Source organism: Monodelphis domestica, chromosome 1, assembly GCF_027887165.1.
Source record: "Monodelphis domestica isolate mMonDom1 chromosome 1, mMonDom1.pri, whole genome shotgun sequence".
NCBI classification, from domain to species: domain Eukaryota; kingdom Metazoa; phylum Chordata; class Mammalia; order Didelphimorphia; family Didelphidae; genus Monodelphis; species Monodelphis domestica.
The window spans coordinates 87,397,062-87,416,335 of NC_077227.1; the positions used below are offsets into that span (position 1 = coordinate 87,397,062).

The 19,274-nt window shown below is 35.2% G+C and overlaps 1 protein-coding gene across 10 annotated transcripts in view; it reads left to right on the plus strand.

Moving 5' to 3' along the window:
- Positions 1-19,274, plus strand: part of CHST15 (carbohydrate sulfotransferase 15) — a 133,266-nt gene that overhangs the window by 61,875 nt on the left and 52,117 nt on the right. For 9 of the 10 annotated variants that reach the window (XM_007478846.3, XM_007478845.3, XM_056802781.1 and 6 more), the window contains 2 exons: positions 14,562-15,659; positions 16,818-17,157. In XM_007478846.3, coding sequence (XP_007478908.1) covers positions 15,120-15,659; positions 16,818-17,157 — 880 coding nt within the window. In that variant the 5' untranslated portion in view covers positions 14,562-15,119. Of the gene's footprint in view, positions 1-10,197; positions 10,235-14,561; positions 15,660-16,817; positions 17,158-19,274 lie in introns of those variants that run through there. The other variant, XM_001376086.4, reaches the window with a different exon arrangement.

The window sequence follows — 19,274 nt, forward strand, 5'->3', positions numbered from 1 at the left end:
CAAGAATGATTAGGATAAAATGAGGCTAAGATTTCCTTCCTCATAGACACTGATGCTTTTACATCATGAACTTCCCCAACTGCAGAAGCATCTTACTACCATTTTTCTTTGGTGACTCCTTCTATCCTTCTGAGGGCATCCATGAATGTTGACTGGCTGAATGGCCCCCACCTTCATATCTGCAGGCATTAGACCCCTTCTAGAAAAATAGCACTACTTGGTTGTATAGAAAACCCTCTGGGAACATCTCATTTCTGAGAAGTTTAGTTAGATTTTTCATGTTCCAACAAAAGAAAGAGGCCTAGAAGAAGAATTCTCAGGTGACTACCCTTATTCAAGGGTTATCTGAGGCCTTATCTTGCTTATCATTGGAAAGGAAATAATATTTAAAACTATTCAGATCTTCAGGGCCATCTGTTTAGGAGTGTGCAGCTGCTATCCCTTCAATTGTGACTCCTATAATCTATTCATTCCAGGGTGCAATGGTACATCTGCATTATCATTACTGCAAGTTGTTTTGAAAGAGAGAGCCCTATCTATATGCAAACCCTCCCTTTTCAGCCCAATCATGAAAGACATCTGCCTTCTTAGGCAGTTTACCCTTTTTTAAAAAAATAATCTTCTGCACCCTAAGTTGTATCACATTGGACTTGGTTTTGATGGGACAATGGCCTGACCCTCCCACCCTCAAATCCATAATCCCTCTACTCCACAGTTTCCTTTGTCTAATTTGGATGCAGGAGAGAGATCAGACTGGGGCAGCATTATGGCTTTTCTATTCCTAATTATAATTTTTATTATTTGTATAATTATCTTAGTATTATCTTAGCCCAGTCTCTCAAAAAGAGAAATCGTTTAATAAATACTTGTTGCTTGCTCATCTGCCTTTAAAACTTGTATACTACTGGCACATGAAATTAATAATCACGACAATATAAGTTTACACTTTTCTTAACTGTAAGCATATCTTCATCTAACCATATAACCCATTAGGAGCCTAAAGTGTCTCTGAAGAGAGAAGAGGATGGAAAGAAAGGGGTCAGGAGATTGGAATTTTTTACCTGCTACTAATACTAATTATTTCCATAGTTTTGTGAAAGTTCCTTAATGATTCCATGCCTTTACTTCTTTATCCATGAAATTAGCAGTAGAGATCCAGAAATAATAGTTCCTGAATCCTAATATCTAGTGAAATTCTGGTAAAGCTTTTAACAACAGGCCCTAGGAGGTGGGTGGGGGGACATAAACACAATGTACTTTTAAATTTAATCTGCATTATTTACATTTTACAACCACTTTCTTAAGTCTAGGCAAACAAGATAATAAATCAAACCCTGGTTTGTAACTTTGAAGATTTTTGAAGTATAAATGTTTATCCTGAAAATTTAACAATCTGGTAGTCTTTGAACTGACTACAATAGTAATTAAGTTCAAGTTCTGTAGTCTATGACTTTAAGTATTGTCCTTAGATCACAGAATGAGTCATATACTATTTTTTGCTCATTCCTGCCTAATTTCAAATGTCTTCATGCATAAAATCACCATTATTCATCACCTAGATGTCCCCTAAGTTATATAACTATCTATAATGGGTGCATTCTCTGCAGCTTTTCTCAAAAAAGTAAAATCACATTTGAGCATATGGGGTGGTCCAGGAGGACTAACACCTCTGGTATGAGAGATTGCTGAACTCTTTTCAGGACTGCTCATCCACCTTAGTTGTCTACCTTTCACACAACTCTCGCCTATGGCTCTAAAATGCGGTAGCATGTTCAGAGACCTTGGTAAAACTGACTTGGTGGGAAGGCTAAACCAGATTGAGAGCAGCTGACACACCTCAAAACCATTAGTAAGTTAGGAATATTTATAGTCCAAGCATTTGAAGATTTATTCTATTGGATTGGGTAGGTAAGAACAATTTGTTCAGTTTGTTCCAATAAACATGAAGGCAACTGAAGCTCTGATGATGTGGAGCTTGGTCAGACATTGAAGACACCAAGGTCATCCATGGCATCTCATACCATCTATAATTATCCTGAATTTTGGCTTGACACTGTACTTTGATGACTGGAAGAATTGACCTGATTAATTTGTTTATCTATGCCTCATTTAAACCCAATTTATGCTTGAGTCAAGATATGACTCTGTGGTTCCATTCAACCTCTTTGAAATGAAAGACAAAAAAAATAAAAACACACTTAATGGAATATTACAGTGGGAAGTCCTGGATGAAGAGTCAGGAGATGTAGGGGTTAGTCTTGGTCTAACCATACGACCATGTCATGTAACTACTCTAAATTTATCATCCTCATCAAGAAATGAAGAATAGATAATAGATAATGATGTAATATCCCTTCCAGCTCCAATATTACATAGGTTGGTGATCCAAGTAAAGTCTGAAAATATAATTTAATTAAAAGAACTAGTATAATGCAAATAAAAACAACTCTGAGGCACCACCTCACACCTAGCAGATTGGCCAATATGACAGCAAAGGAAAGTAATAAATGTTGGAGGGGATGTGACAAAATTGGGATACTAATGCATTCTGGTAGAGTTGTGCATTGATCCAACCATTCTGGAAGGCAATTTGGAACTATGTTCAAAGCACTTTAAAAGACTGCCTGCCCTTTGATCCAGCCATACCACTACACTGATGGGTTTGTACCTCAAAGAGATAATAAGGAAATACATGCACAAAAAATTCATAGCTGTACTCTTTGTGGTGCCAAAAAATTGGAAAATGAGGGGATGCCCTTCAATTGAGGAATGGCTGAACAAATTGTGGTATCTGATGGTGATGGAATGATTGTGCTGAAAGGAATAATGAACTGGAGGAATTCCATGTGACCAGGAATGGCCTCCAGGAATTGATACAGAGCAAAAGGAGCAGAACCAGGAGAACATTGTACACAGAGACTGATACACTGTGGCACTATCAAATATAATAGACTTCTTTAATGAGCAGTAATGCAATGACTCAGGACAATTCTGAGGGATTTATGAGAAAGAACACTTTTCACATCCAGAGAAAGAACTATGGGAGTAGAAACACAGAAGAAAAACATAAGATTGATCACATGGTTCAATGGGGATGTGATTTGGGGATGTTGACTTTAAATGATCACTCTTGCAAATATTGATACTATGAAAATAGGTTTTCATAAATAATACATGTAAAACTCAGTGGGCTCACCGGCTCTGGGAGGGGGCAGGATAAGGGAAGGGTAAGAATATGAATCATGTAACCATGGGAAAATATTCTAAATTAATTAAATTTAAAAAATGTAAAAACCTAGTACAAAACCCTTCATATATTTCTGTGGGCTATAATAATGTCCATGTTCAATCTAACCTTTTCAGTTCTCCATTAGATTTGTGAACATAAAAATTTGGGTAACCTCTTTGTCACTGATCTTGTTGGATTCTTCATCCATTTTCTATGATTCTCTTGCAGAAGTTATACTTGATATTCTGGGACCTCCCTCAGGGGTAACCCTGTATTTCTTAAGCTATTCACTTATCACTGGTTGTTCTTGCTACCTGACTGACCCCATTTCCTTTTTCTGGCCATTAATTTCCTGAATCCTGTTAAACAATCAATACCAGTAACATTTTAATTTAATTAATAACTAGATTTTAATTAACAACTGGAAATAGATGAATGAGTATTGAATGACTGTATGCTATAGTAGAAAGAATTTTGTATTTAGTTTCTGAAGATCTGTATTCAAATTCCAGCTTTTAACACTAAAATTCTCTGGTGTGGGCTTATTTTTTTCAACTCATTCTCCCTGCACTAGTCAGATGAAAAAAAATAATTAGCCATTTAATGGAGAAGCATCCACTCTTTCTGCATGTTGGAAACATTGGATTTTTGAAGTCTTTTGAGTTTCTATTTAATAAAACAATTGATTTTTCTGTGTATCAGGAAGTGATAGAGATACCTGACTATATTTTGGGTATAAATTGTGTGATTGTATAAGAGAGAACTGAAGTATATTGCTTTATCTGAGAATATTTTATCAAAAGAGGATATTCAAAAGATCCCATTGTCTCTGACACCTCCTAGTAGCAAAGATAAATCAGAACAGAGATCAATTCTGCAACCTAATGGAATCACTATATTGTACTTGAAGACAATTGGACCTAATCCTTTAGCTGTGAAGAAAATTCTTGTCTTCTGTGTGAAGCTACTATAAATACTATTTGTAATCACTTCATTAAATGTTTCATAGTTTAAAAAGACTCTGATTGTCTGTATGGGCTTTATAACATTGGGAAGTGATGGGGTAAAGTATGAATAGCCAAAGATATGAGAAATTTATAGATATTATAGACATTACAGACAAGGAGATGAATTATGTAAAAAGAACTAGATTTGAATTCAGTAGATCTGGGTTCAAAATCTGCCTTTGCTTATTGCTTCACTTAATCTCCTGTTCTTCATCTATAAAATGATGTCTAATTCATCTCTAAGGGACCTTCCAGTTCCAAATTCTTATGACCCTGTGAGTTCTTCTTCTACCATGGATAGATTCCTTAAAGACCTCAACCTTTCTATCCCCTGTAAAATAGAGATGATAATATTTTTATTGCTGAATTCACAATTGCCATGAAAACATTTCTTGTTAAATGGTAAAGTTGTATAAATGGGAGCTATTATTAATGCAAAATGGAGAGTTGTTTAATTATCTTATTTTGCAGTGTCATAGAAAACCAATTAAGGAGTTTTTCAGCCTGACTCATCTGAATTGATCATGCAGCCAAGGTCCTAAAGGGCTCAGCATAAAGTTAGTGTTCCATCAATTTTTATTTAGGTGCTCTTTGCTCTAGCTCTGGAAACTAAATCACCCTCAAAAATCCAGATCAGATTTTAGCAAACTGAGAAGTTTTACTTACATCTATTAGGTGCAATTAGTAAAAAGATAGTAATATTTTCTGTGACTCTCAGTTTTATGAATCTAAAAAAAAATGCTGACATAGATTCTGAAAACCTGGTAATGTTGTTTTATTAAATTACTGTGGAAGAGGCATGAAGAGAGAAAGGTTTAGAAGGACAAGGCAAGATGCAAGAGACTAAGCTGGGGACTTAGCATCTTGGCTTGTCTTTCAAAACCTTTCTCTCTTCATGCCTCTTCCACAATACATAGTTCAGATGCTGTAAAAATGAGTAGGTTCACTCTTTTAGTAGAGTACTAAGTAGTTCCTCTTGTCTTTGGTAATATAATATTTACATATTCCTTTGGGGAATAGTGTTTCCCTATTCCTTTGTTCTATGTCTTGGATCTTGATATTTCCCTTAACAAATGCATTGTCTCAGTTGCAATTTCAACTGGCTCTCTTTATCTAATGTCCATTTATTTCAGAGACAGACCAATTTTTGACTTTTTGTTGCTACATACTGTTAGGTAAACAATCCAACATCATTACATTTTTTTTTGGTCATGGAAGTAGATCTGGTATCCTATGAGTTTTAAAATAAACCAGGCACAAACCTTGAATTCAAACAGTTCAAGCATAAAACCACAGAATGAGATGGTGTTTTAAACAAGGTGTGAGATTAGGAACTTATGTGGACTCTTTTTTTCTTTTCATTCTTCCTTTTGTTCTGCTTCCTCCATCCAGTAAAAGAGAGAGGAGCCCTGTCTCTTTCACCCTTCATGCAGAGCAAAATCCCACTAGGGATTTTGGGGGGTGGGGGGAAGAGTGCTTTGAAAAAAAAAAAAGGAAATTGTATTCCAGACTTGAAAGCTAAGCCATTTGTTTGCCTGAAGTCACATTTTCCCCCACTCTCTCTGAGCAATCCCCACCCACAGCCCTGTGATTTATGATAGCCCCTCTATCAGCCATATTCTTGCCTCACTCTTGGCAGTATTTAGAAATGGAACCTAAACTCAAAACCTTTCATAAAACACTGCAGGGCAAAGAGCCAAGTGGATCACTTATCCTTCTCACTACTTCATGTACATAAACAAACACACACATGCATATATGTTTAATTGTATGTAAACACACCTCTGTGTACATACATATTAATAACTATATCTGAATGGCTTCAGACACTGAAGGTGTCTCTCATGCACTGATTTAAATTATACAAGGTATTGTGATAGAGATAATTGAAGAGATAACTTTGTTTAACAGTCTACTAAATTAACATAAAGCAAACCACAAGGGTTTTGCAGATGTCTTTGAATATGTCTCATGAGATCCAAACAAGAGGGGAGAGGGATCTCTTATTGATGGTGAGAAATTCCAAATGTTCCTACTGGAAGCTATATCAGGATCCTAGGATTTAGGAAATCCTAGGATTTTAGAAGGGACCTTAACTAATCTGACCTCTTTGTTTTACATATTAGGAAAATAGAGGTCTGGGAAGAAAGTGACTTGCCCAAGATTACATAGCTTTTAAGTGGTAAAGTGAAATCAAGTCCTCTGATAGCAAATCAAGCATTCAGTCTACTGTACCACTAATTGTATTGCATCTTCATAATCTAAATTGTTTTAGATTCAGAATTTTAAAGAAATTGGTCTTATTTTATCTGTAATGGAAAAAAAAAAAAGTGGATGCAATACTTGTATTACATTAGGAAGCTAGTTGAATGAATACCCTGATTGAGACTGATTGAACCCTAGAATGGTCACTTAATTACCCTCCCAGCCTTATATTTCTACTCTAATCCATCCTCTACACAATGACAAAAGTGTTTTTTCTTAAGCTCACCATGGCCTCCCTACTCAATAAATTCCAGAGGCTCCCTATTTCCCCTAGAATAAACTATCTAAACTCTTCTGCCTGGCACAGAGTATTCTGAATAAATGCTTATTTCCTTCCTTTCTTCCTGTTTGGATTTCAAAGACCTTCACAGATTGGCCACAATTTATCTTTCCAGCCTCATTATACATTATTCCTCTTCAAGCAGTTTTAGTCCAGCCAAACTAGCCTTCTTTCTACTTGTCACACATAATACTCCTTCTCTTGTTTCATGCCTTTGCAACAGCCATCTCCCATGCCTGAAACACACCTCCTCCTAACATCTGCCTCATAGAATCCCTGCTTTCTTTCAAGATATAGCTCTACCACCATGATATCTTTCTTTTCTCCCTCCCCACAACCTGGAACTATTAGTGCCCTCCTCACTGATTATCTTGTATTTAACTACTTTATATTTATTTTCTATTTTTAAAATATTTTTATCCTACAAATAATTATATATGTGTACATGCTGTCTCCCCTGGGAGAATATAAACTCCTTGAGAGCAGGAATTTTTTACAAAATGTTATCTTTGGTGCCTCAAGGCTTAGTACAGTGCTTGAACTTATAATAGATTATTAATAAATGATTATTGATAGCTTGAGTTTGTCTAATTCTCTACTTGCTTGCCTGTTTCTTCCTGTCTTTCTACATATGTCTGGGCATACCTACTTACATGGATTGCCTTGGAGAGGTATTACAAATAAAAGATGAGCTGGGTCCAAAATTGAGTAGAAGGAGGAATAGGTGTGACCAAAAGCAGGGAGAGTCCGTCTTGTATGAAAAAGGGATGAAGCTATCTGGCTGGTCTGAGCTAGTTTCCTGGAACTCATATATTCTGCTTCACCTCTTAGATACCTGGATATACAGCTGAGATGTAGGTGGCCAGGTGAAATCAGTTATTTTTATTATTATGCATACCCTGGTATAATTCTTTTGAGTACACTACTGGCTATTAATATTTTTTAAAGAAATTTTTATTTTCCCAATTACATGTAATAACATTTTTCAGCATGTTTTCTAAAAGTATAAGGTCCAAATTGTTTTCTTCTCTCACTTCCCTCTCCACTTTTGAAGATGGTAAGTAATTTGATCTGGGTTATCTGTATATTACCGTGTAAAACATACTACCATATTGGTCATTGTTGTAAGAGAATACTCACATAAAACCAATCCTCCCCCCCCCAAAAAAAAAGTAAACTAATGTGAAAAATAGAATGCTTTACTCTTCATTCCAAATCCAACAGGTCTTTCTCTGGAGATGGATAGCATTCCTTGTCCTAAGTCCTTCAGAATTGTCCTGGGTCATTGTGTTGCTGAGATTAGCTGGCTTTCACAGTGGATTATCACGCAATATTGTTCTTACTGTGTACAGTCTTCTCCTGGTTCTGCTTATTTTGCTTCGTATCAATTTATGTAGGTCTTTACAGCTTTTTCTGAAATCATTCTGCCCATCATTCCTTATTGGTCCATAGTTTTCCATCACCATCATATTTATTTATTCCTTTTATTTTATTTATTTGGCCTTTCCCCAAATGATAGATACACCATCAGTTTCCAATTCTTTGCCACCACAAAAAGAGCAGCTATGAATATTTTTGTACAAGTAGGTCCTTTCTCCTTTTGGCTATTTGTATTAATAAGCCATGGAGTTAGAATTTAGGTAGGTAGGGTATGAGTCTGTGTTCCTTGAGGTCAGAAACTACTCATTCATGAGATTTGTATCTCACTTATACATCTTGAGTGATACTCTGGCATTCCCTTCTAAAATATTAGAAGAACCAAGTAAATCCTCCAGTGTAATTGGTGGATCTTCTCTTCTGTATTTATGGAGATAAATGGATTAGAAATGCATATAATGATAAGGGATTTTAGTCTGTACAATTGGACAAAATACCCACACTGATAAAATCACCAAGTCTTCACATAAATACCAAAGTTCTACTTTGATTACTCTTCATGGCTTGATGGTGATCCTGGGTCCTTTTTCTTAAGGACTATATAACACTGACCTAATGCAGGAAAGCTTCCCACTGTCTTTCTAGTCTTACATCTCCTTTTAATAAACTTTTTTTTCTTCTCCCATTCTATTAGACCTTCTGTTTACCTTTTTTGCTACTGTTAGTGTACCTGTTACTAGTTATCACTTCCTTTTTCTGATATCCTGCTTTTAATCTTAATTTTTTGGTGTGTGAGTAAACAAATAACCAACTAATATATTTTTTTGAAATAAGTACAAATTAGGTTAAGAGTGAGTTCCTGAGCAGTCACCTATGAGCAAAGTGTAAACACTTAAGGAGAACTCTTTCTCATATTTCGTAGTTATCACTATGTGTTACCAAATTTTAAAAGTGCTATATGAATATAATATAGGTTGTATGGAGGCTAACTGTCAACTAAAAAGCATCAAGGTTGTATCATGAAGAGAGTTCTGGGCCTGGCATCAGGACTATCTGGTTTCAAATATAGCCACAGACTCTTATAATCTTTGTGACCTTGGACAAGTTACTTCACTGCTGTCTGCCTCAGCTTCCTCATTTGCAAAATGAGAAGATTAGACTGTTCGTGTTTATTTAAAGTTCAGTAAGTGGCACAAAATGGGCATATTAAGTTGCATTATTTTAATGTAGACTAAGTGTTTGATAAAGAATGAAACAATAAAAAATGTTGCCTCACATTTATGCATGAATTGAATTTTTGACTGGACAAAAGTTCCCCTACATCACTGTTTTAGGCAAAGCACAGATGGCATTGAAGTAAATGTGGAGGTAATGGAGTAATTGGAAAGATGGTATTTCGTAGGGAATTAAATTAGATGAAGGGCTTGGACAACAGAAGGAAGCAAGATGGGAGATTAAAAAAGAAATTACAGCTTCTGTAGGTAGAGACGAAGTGTGATGACTTCATCAGGAGAGGAAGAATTATCTAAGTAATTTTATATAGAATAGCAGGAGACCATAAACATGTGTTCTAATAAGGGAATACTTTCTACCTCACTTTCTCCTATTGTTCCATTTGTCAGTTTCAATGTTACTGAAGGATAATTTAAGTAAAAAAGCATCAACTCGCTGATCTTTGGTTGAAAAGTATTATTTTCATGTCAGTTGCTTCTGTTCCTCTCTATAGAATAGAATTTCTTCCATCTCCTTGTTTGATTCTTACCCTCAGGTGGTTTTTAGCTTTTGGGGGGAGCTAATGTGAAGAGTGGGAACATTTAGGAACTTCCAGAATGGAGAACTAAGAAAAAGCTGACACTTTCTCTGATTTCAGATGCCTCAAAGCTTCAGATTAGAATAAAGTTTCAAACGCTTTCTTGAGATTTCAAAATGTTTGGGGGAAGGGGCTTAGTCTGTTTCCATATCCCTTATATTATTACATTAATCATGTCATACCTCCTGGGTAACTAATTGGCTTCTCTTTTCTATACTCTCCAGCCTAAAGGCAGCTTTGTTCTAGTTATTGGACATCATTCTATGGTAAGTACAACTCTCTAGGTAGAGTTTGACAAGAATCATTTGTCTGTTCAGAACCCCAAAGTCTCTTGAGCACTTTGACCATGTCACATGAAACATCAGGGAAAGCGAAACATCCTAAAATGTACTTTGTCCAAAAGTGGAAAATAGACTTTATGTTGATGAATATTCCCTGAAAAATATTTTCATACATAGCCAAAAGATAGATTTCAGTTACTTGGCATAATTAGAACAATTTCTGTTTTACATGAGGCTAATTAAGACACATTTTTTAAACATAAAAGAAAATAATGTAATTAGCAATTTTACTCTTCTCTCCCCAAAGGGTAAAAATAAATGTTGTATCTAAATGAGACTATTTATTTAAGTCTATCCACATTCCTCTTGAACTTTTCAGACATCTTTCTTCTGCCATCTCAGCATATATCTGTAATAATTTAATAAGTTTGCCAGGGTGAAATTGGATGCCCTTTATTGATCTAACACTGAGGGGGCATTCAATTACTTAATACAAAGTGGTATTTCTGGGCCTCTCAATTACAATTTCTTTATAAATGGTTTGCTAATGATACTTCTGTTGCATAGGTTAATACTGAGGCCATCCAAGCAGGGACTGAAAAATGGAATGCTTTCTATTTTAGGGAAAGTAGTCTAATCTCATGTAGCTGATACAGAGTACCCATTATTATAGTTCATCTCCTTAGGGTACAGAGTTTAGCCAAGGCTTGGATGCATTTTAATTTAAGTTTCTGCTTAAGGATTAATGAATGGATTTAGGCATCAAGGTTCCTTTGTAATTTGCCTAGTGATTGACAGTAAATTGTTGAATTTACAAAAAAATCAACTGTAAGGAAAATAAATTACTTATTTTGAGCAAAGAAGAGTGGCCGGTGTTGAAATATGCCTTAATTAGACTTTTTATGAATAACAAATTATTTAAAATTTAAATTTAAATACAATTTAAAATTCATTTTTTTAAACAGTGTAGTCAAACACTATTGTTATTGTTAAATTTTCTGTTATGTGATGTAACACCTAATGGGCAGATTCCCATTTAGAATCAGGAAGACTTGGGTTCCAATTTCATATTTGACCCTTACTCAATCCATGATTAAAATACTTAATCTCTCTTAATCTCAGTTTTCTCATCTATAAAATAGGGATAATAATACTTATAATACATATACCTCGAGATTTCTATGAGACTTGAATGAATATATGTAAAATGCTTTGCAAACCTATGTACATAACTGAGTCATTTTATTATGTATATATTCTCTTTTGGGAGGGCTTTTTTGGGGGTGCGGATGAGAAAATATCTATCTTCCTTTTATTAATTGAACAATGTGAAAGACTGCATGATAAAATGTATAGAATGCTTGGGATGTCTGAAAATCTGCCTGTTTCTTGTCCCTGCTCCTTGACCTTGGGTTAGTTTCCTTAACCTGAACCTTAATTTCTTCATCTGTGAAATCAGGGTAAATAATGCCTGTGCTGTTTACCTTACATCAAATAAGAAATTGTACTGGAAAGCACTTTATAAAGTTGAAAATGTCAATAAATATGCTTCTGTTTTTTCCATTCATATTTAGGAGAAATATCATAATGGGAAAGTTGTTTTTTCTTATATACTTTAAATCAAAATATTGTTTAATTTGGAAAAAAGAGAGAATGTATGAACACCGATCTCATGGCCTTAAAGGGAAAATGCTTTGAGTAACAAGGCAGATCACAAGTTCTTTATGCTAACCCTTCTAGGTTTGAGATGCAAGATTATAAAGATGTTCTTCTTTTGACTTGAAAGAAGATATCATAGGAATGTATTGAGTGTACATTTTTGTCTTAAAAAACTCAGGAGTCTATGGTCTTTATTCACTTAGACTTTACTTTGGCCAACAGATGGAAGGGTGTAAAATGATAACCCACTGAGCTCTTGGAGGGTAGCCATTTTTTTTCAATTTGGTTTGTCTTTGACTTTGCCATTATTATAATTTCTCTTGACTTTAGTGAAGAAGGACCAGGTCAGAGGATCAAAACTTTTTGTTGTTGTAGTTGGGAGGATTGTTTTTGACCAAGAAACATCTTAAGACTGTTGAGGTTGGAGGCTGAAGTTATATCCCTGTGGTTTTTGACATGCTTCATTCAGAGTATCTTCAGAAAACTGAACAAGGGTTCTTTATTCCTCAAACTGGGGTTGTCAAGTGACCACGTATTGGAAGTGAAGGCAATGAAAGAGTGTTGTGACAGAGGGAGTCCTTGGAAAGTGGATATGTGTGTCGATGGATGGGGGGGAGGGAAGAGTTCCATCCTCAGAGCTTTCCCAGATTTTTGATAGTAGTACTAGCTTGACTTAGTACATATTTCCTCCCATTCTAATTTCATAGCATTCTATTCATTTCTGATCCAAAACCTCTGCTGCTTCCCACCTTACTGGTCATTTGTTTCCCATCACCAGTGCCTTCTTTGCTGACTTTGCTTTATTACTTGTTTACCCTCTGCAAAATAAAATAAAATAAATAAAAATCTTTCTAGCCTAAGTGAATTGGAGGGCTGTACTGGTAAATATATATTTAGTCTATGGGTATATGTATAATAAATGCACATATATGTGTGTATGTATATATTATATACATATGTGTTTGTATATATGTGAATGTACATGTGTATATGTCTATAGCCTATGTGTCTTTGTGTATACAGGCTCACACAATGAATCAATCAGCAGGTATTTTTAAAGCATCTACTATGTGTGCCAGGCACAGTGATAACTAAATACAAAGAATGAGGAATCTCACTTCATGGCAAATACCTTTCATTTCAATGGTGAACAACACAACAGCATAAAAAGCTGTATAGAGCATTAATAGGATTCAGTAAATATAAATGTATAAAAAGTAGTTCAATCTAAGGTAGTTCGAGAAACAGGGTATTAGCATTCTAGGATCAGTAAAGTAGGATCCGTGCAATAACATGGTATTGATTTTCATCTTAAAGAAAGAGCGATGGTGAGGAAGAAAGCAGCTAGGTAGTGTAGCGGATGGAGTACTGAGCCTGGAGTCAGGAAGAGTCATCTTCATGAGTTCAAATTTGGCCTCAGATACTTATTAGTTGTTGAAATTAAATGACTGTTGTACAATCATTTAACCCTGGGCAAGTTATTTAACCCTGTTTATCCCAGGTTCCTCATCTAGAACCTGAGAAGGAAATGACAAACCACTTCATTATCTTTGCCAAGAAAACTACAAATGAGTTCATGAAGAATCAGTCATGATGAAAAATGACCGAACAAGGAAGGCATGCATTCCAGGCATGTTAGATAACTGTCACTATATACATGTACATATATCAGTCACATGCCCAGGATTAGAAAACAACACTCTTTCTTTCACAGCATTAAAAGATAGTCTTTTGGTAAGAGTCCACTTAAAACCACAGCATTCTGCTAAAGGATTCTGAAAACTTATGCCCTCCACCAATGATGAAAATGAAAAATTGTTTCATGGTCTGAAGTATTATGTACCTCATGGGAATACTATATATTGGATATTGTTGCTGAATGTAATTGTCTAATAACTTAAAGTCAAATGCTTTTTTGGATGGTGCACTCTCTTGCAAAAAGGCTTTTTCACTATTTCTGTGTTTTCATTAAGTATGAGTTTCTTCCCCAAATGACAATAAAAGTTAGCTATTAGTAAGAAGTTGCTGATTTTATTGGAAAAAAAAATTTCATCTTCTGTCTTCCTAGCCATCATCCTTCTCCTTACTCTTATTGCTCTACAGTGATTACAAAAGGAAGAAGTATTTTAATTCAGCCAAGCCCACAGATTCCAAAGTTATTAAATATGCTCTGTGTATGTTTGAGAAGGATTTCAGCATACCAGAACTCAGAGGTACAATAGTGTACGCTAATAAAGCAGAGGTGGCCAAGAAATGCTTCTAAAAGAACTGAGTTTGCTTTGTGGCCAAGTAGAGGGGAACCTTTGAGATTAGGAGAATGATGGTGGGTGTAGCCAATCACACGGTACCATGTAAAAGTCATTAAGAGTTCCTCCTCGTAAAGGCACTGAATCATTTTTGTTTCCTGGGTGGCTATGAATGAGCTGCTAAACCTCTCAGTTCCCCTTTTGATAAAAATGAGTATAATAATACTTATCTACTTCACAGAATTTCTGTAAAGATATCACTTCCTATACTTTAAAATACTCTGTAAATGAGTTGTTCTATAAGTTTCTTACTTATACTATTCAGTTGGCTTGACTGACTTAGAAAAGAAATGAAAATTGTCAGGCTATTGTTAGCAAATAATAAGACTTTAAAATTTTCATTTCAGGTAATCTGAAACAGCTTTAACATCATTTCCCAAGAAGACAAAAACCTTTCAAAGATACTTTCCAACTGTGAATACTTGAAAACATAGGAGGGAAAAAGAAGCAACTGAAAGGCTCTCTCCATGGAATTTACACAGCTAGGTGTTCATCAATGGGAAGAAAATTATGTCTTTTAATTTTTTGTTTATTTCAACACTCTTCAGTGTCATCTCTTCCTCTTCACTTCACACAATGGGAAAAACTTGAGCAACATTCCAAGCTGTATTTCAATTGGAGGAGTTTTCCATGATTGTAGTGAACTTTAACAAAACATGCCCACAGAAGATTTTTCTCCTTTCCTTTTATTTGCATATTGGGCTTAACCAAAGAATGTGTTTGTACATTCTCTAACTCTCTGGCTTCAGCTCATTTTTATTTGTGTTTTCATTTCGTTAGCTTTCCAACAAATCCATGTAATTACAAATTGTAGTTAAAGTTTTACAATCCAATTTGCATGTGTTAGAAATAATTTTGATGGCTGGTCCATGGCTCATTGATGCAGCGATAAAAAAGGCAATAATATGAGGCACTGTGTCAATTGCTGCATACAATTGTTACCTGATGACTTGCACCAACAGTGTTTTAGCTGCCGAGGACCCTATCACAGCCACCACAAGTGTCCCATCTGCAAAGGAGAGAAAATTCTGCTGCGAGTGGATAGCAAGCAGATGAACTTGCTTGCAGTTTTAGAAGTGAGGACAGAGCACAATGAAAGCTGGAGTGGGTTTTTTCGCTTCAAAAAGGGGAAGCGATGGAGCCTGGTTTGTGGATTGATCATAATGACTTTGGTGATGGCATCCTATATACTGACCGGAGCCAAACACGAACTCCTGCTCATCCCATCATCACTGCGTTATAGGAGTTTTCCTAATAATCCAGCTTTAATGGATGACGAATACCTGAGGAATTTGAAAGATTTTCACCAACCTTTTTTAGTGAATATTTCATATGAAAAATATTATCCAAATATTAAATTAATTATCAACTCAATCACTTCAAAGATTGAATTTACTACAAGGCAGCTCCCAGATCTAGAAGACCTTGAGAAACAGGAACTACATGTGAGTATCCCCTGAATTTTGACTTATATTCATCCTTTTTTATAAAATGAAAAAGCAAAGTCTCCTTTTATTAAGTTTTAACCTTGGGAACATAAAGGGATAAATGATTATGCTCATATAATTTAACAATAGTTAAGAGTTTAGGAGATCATTCATTCTAACCTCCCCATTTCATAGATGAAAAAATACCTGATACTACCTTCACAGATAAAGAGGCTCACTCAGGATCACTCAGAGAACCAAGGAACACAGTCTCTTGGCTCCTGCTAATGTGTTCTTTCTATTAAATGGCAGAAAAGGGCTGAGAACTCAGTGTGAAGTTGTGGAAGGCTCTGGTGGCAATTCAGCTCCTCCAATATTTTCTTTTCCAGTGTCCTGGCCTGGGAATTTCTTAGATTTTCAAGCACTCTCAGAGGTAGCCTTAGTTAATCTCTACTGCTGGCATGTTCAATAAATGTTAAAATCTCAGTTCAAACAGGGAAAACTTGACAATCTCCCCTAAGTCAAGCGATATGGAACTTAAATAATGTACTATTTCATTTGTAATGTCCCAAATGTCATGACTAATAAATTTTTTAAAATACTCTTTTGATAATTGCTTTCCAAGATATCTTTCTTGAAAACTGATAATTGGGGCTGCAGTCATTCATGCAGATCCTATAATTCAGAATTTAAAAGTGGAGTTAAATTTGATTTTACGATTCCACCCTGAGCTAAATCAGTGTTCTCAATCATTATTCTTGTCTCCAGCATTGCTGCACTTAATTAGTATCACAGATTTCAGCTGACTTGGTTTAATTTGATTGCTCTTTTATGATAGAAATGCAGGTAATGGTAGACTGGTGTTGGCTTGGGCTGTCACCTATCACTCTCCCCCTGCTGATTTATTTTTTAAAAAATTTATTTCATTTCTCAAGAAAGGTACATGAAAAGAAAAGGGAAAAAATCATTTTAATCTATTTCTTTTAATTTACTTTTATATTCAAATAATTCAATATTTCAATTCAATAATTCAAATAGTTAAATAGTTATTGGAACATATATATTCTGATATATATGTATATATAATGATATTAAGAAAGCTGAAGGCTTTTTGGCTTGGGGGAAATTAATAATCAAAATTTCTAAATTTGTCTTCTTTTTCTGTTATTGTTACAGATGTTCTCAGTTATCCCTAACAAATTTCTTCCAACAAGTAAAAATCCTTGTTGGTATGAGGAATACACCGGGAAAAATACCACAGATCCCTATATGACTAACCTCTATGCACTGTATTCAAAGCATTTTCGGTCAACCTTTGATTATCTCAGGAAAGAGTTTTGGAACCACTTGTACCATTTCAAAGAGAAGCACTACCGCCTACGTTGCCTCCCTCATTTCTACATCATTGGGCAACCAAAGTGTGGGACGACTGATCTTTATGATCGTCTCAGGTTGCACCCAGATGTGAAATTCTCAGCCATTAAAGAACCACACTGGTGGACAAGGAAACGATTTGGTGAGTAAGGTCTGTTGGCCCATATTGCATCTCAACTTTGAAGGGTACTTTGGACGTATCAGAACATTTTCCCATTTATCATTCTCTCCTTAGCATAGCTCTGTTGGGAAGGTTTAACAGGAGTTATGCCTCTCTGATGATTAAAGAAACTGAGATGGTGAAATTGGGGGCTGTTCATAAAATCACAAAGCTATTTGCAAATCTAGAAACAACTGAACTTAATGTCATCAGCAAATATTAAGTGCTTACTAAGTGTAAGGTACCTACTTCATGTGTAGTATTCATTGCAATGAGAGCAATAATTCATGTTTCTCTAGCACCTGAAGTTTGCACAATTCTTTCCCCATAACTATCCCATGAGATGAATAATACAAATTTACCTATTTTACAGATGAGAAAACTGAGGTCTTACAGAAGTGTCTTGATCATGGTCACACAGCTAGTAAGCAGCGGAACTTGTATTTGAACTCAAGCCTTCTGACTTAAAGTCTTATTCTCTTTCTACTAGATCCCCTTGTCTCTTACAAAATTGCGTATAATAAGATACCATCATTTATTATGATTATACTTACAGGAAAAGGCATAGTATACTAGGAAGAATGATAGATTGAGGGACAAGATCATGGTCAGTATCATACTTTGGAAATGCTCTGGACAATGAAGATTGTCTCTCACCTCAGTTTGCCTCATCTTTAAAATAAGAATAACAATTAAAATAGGAATAATAATTTAAAATATGAAAATATCAATAATAAAAATATTTAAAAATATTTTGGAGGACAAAAATTAAAGGATTTAACTCTCAAATGTACAATTTACAGACACTAATCTGACAACAAAGCTGGAGCAAAGCAAAGTAGGGCTTGTCATGATGAGCAAATGAGAGAATAGATATAAAGTATTTTATAAATATATCTCTATATGCATATATATTATCTATCATAATTATCCTTATAATAATAGAATTTGTACAGCACTTTAAAGGTTCTCAAATCAGTTTATATATCATTATTGTGCCTGAGGATTTATATACATGTAAAGATAACTTGTAATACAAGACAGCACATGGCATGAGTTCTATTGTTTCTATTAAACCTGGAAGTTTTGAATTATTTTTTCTACTTGAGGGATTAGTAAATAAAACTTTGTTGGATCAAATATGAGTATACTAAGCATTTCATTAACTTTAAAAATTCTGTTTGTCTTGCTTTTTTCCAGCTATTGAAAATAAAAATAAAGTTTCTTATATATTATACTAGAGCTGGTTCATATCAGTACTCAGCTCTTGCTCATAGCATTTATTTTGAGGATCTATGACAGTCAGAGCTAAATGTGATTCAGACTACTCACTTATATATTCACTCATTGTGATAAGTTGTGCAGTAGATAGAGTGCCCTGCCTGGAGTCAGGAATATTCATCTTTATGAGTTTAAATCTGACCTCAGATACTAGCTGTGTGATCTCATTTGCCTCAGTTTCCTCATCCATAAAATAAGCTGGAGAAGAAAATGGCAAAGCACTCCAGTAACTCTGCCAAGAAAATTTCAAATAGGGTCATTAAAAGTCAGACACGGCTGCAATGGATAATGACAAAAAATTGTGATGGTGTATACTTGTGTCCTCTACATTATATTGACTTTGCTCAGAGGGTACCTCTTCTGCATTTAGTTATTCTCCTGTCTTGTGTTGGATATTGCCATACAATATCTCACATTCAGATTCTGATTTCCAGGATTAAGGAATTTTATTTCCAGTCTTGACTCTGCCATTATCTTTCTGCCTGGTAAAATTAGTCCTTCACTCTGAACCTTAGTTCTCTCATCTGTAAATAAGGTCCATGTTGAATGAGTGGTGAGAAGCAGGTTGAGGTGGAACTAAAAGGTCTCTTCAGGTTCTCCAAGTCTCTAATTATGTAAATATTCTTTGGGCTGGTTTCTGCCCCACCCCAGCCTAGCACCAAATGGCTCTCTGATCATTGTTTTATTTCCTTAACCTTTTTATTTTCTGCCAGGAGACATTTGGTCATTCAGTCTTAAGGGGTGATAAATGTTAATCATCTGCCAAAGTTTAGTACTTGCCAAGTGGGTGTTTTCCGCTTAAAGGTTCCATATTCATT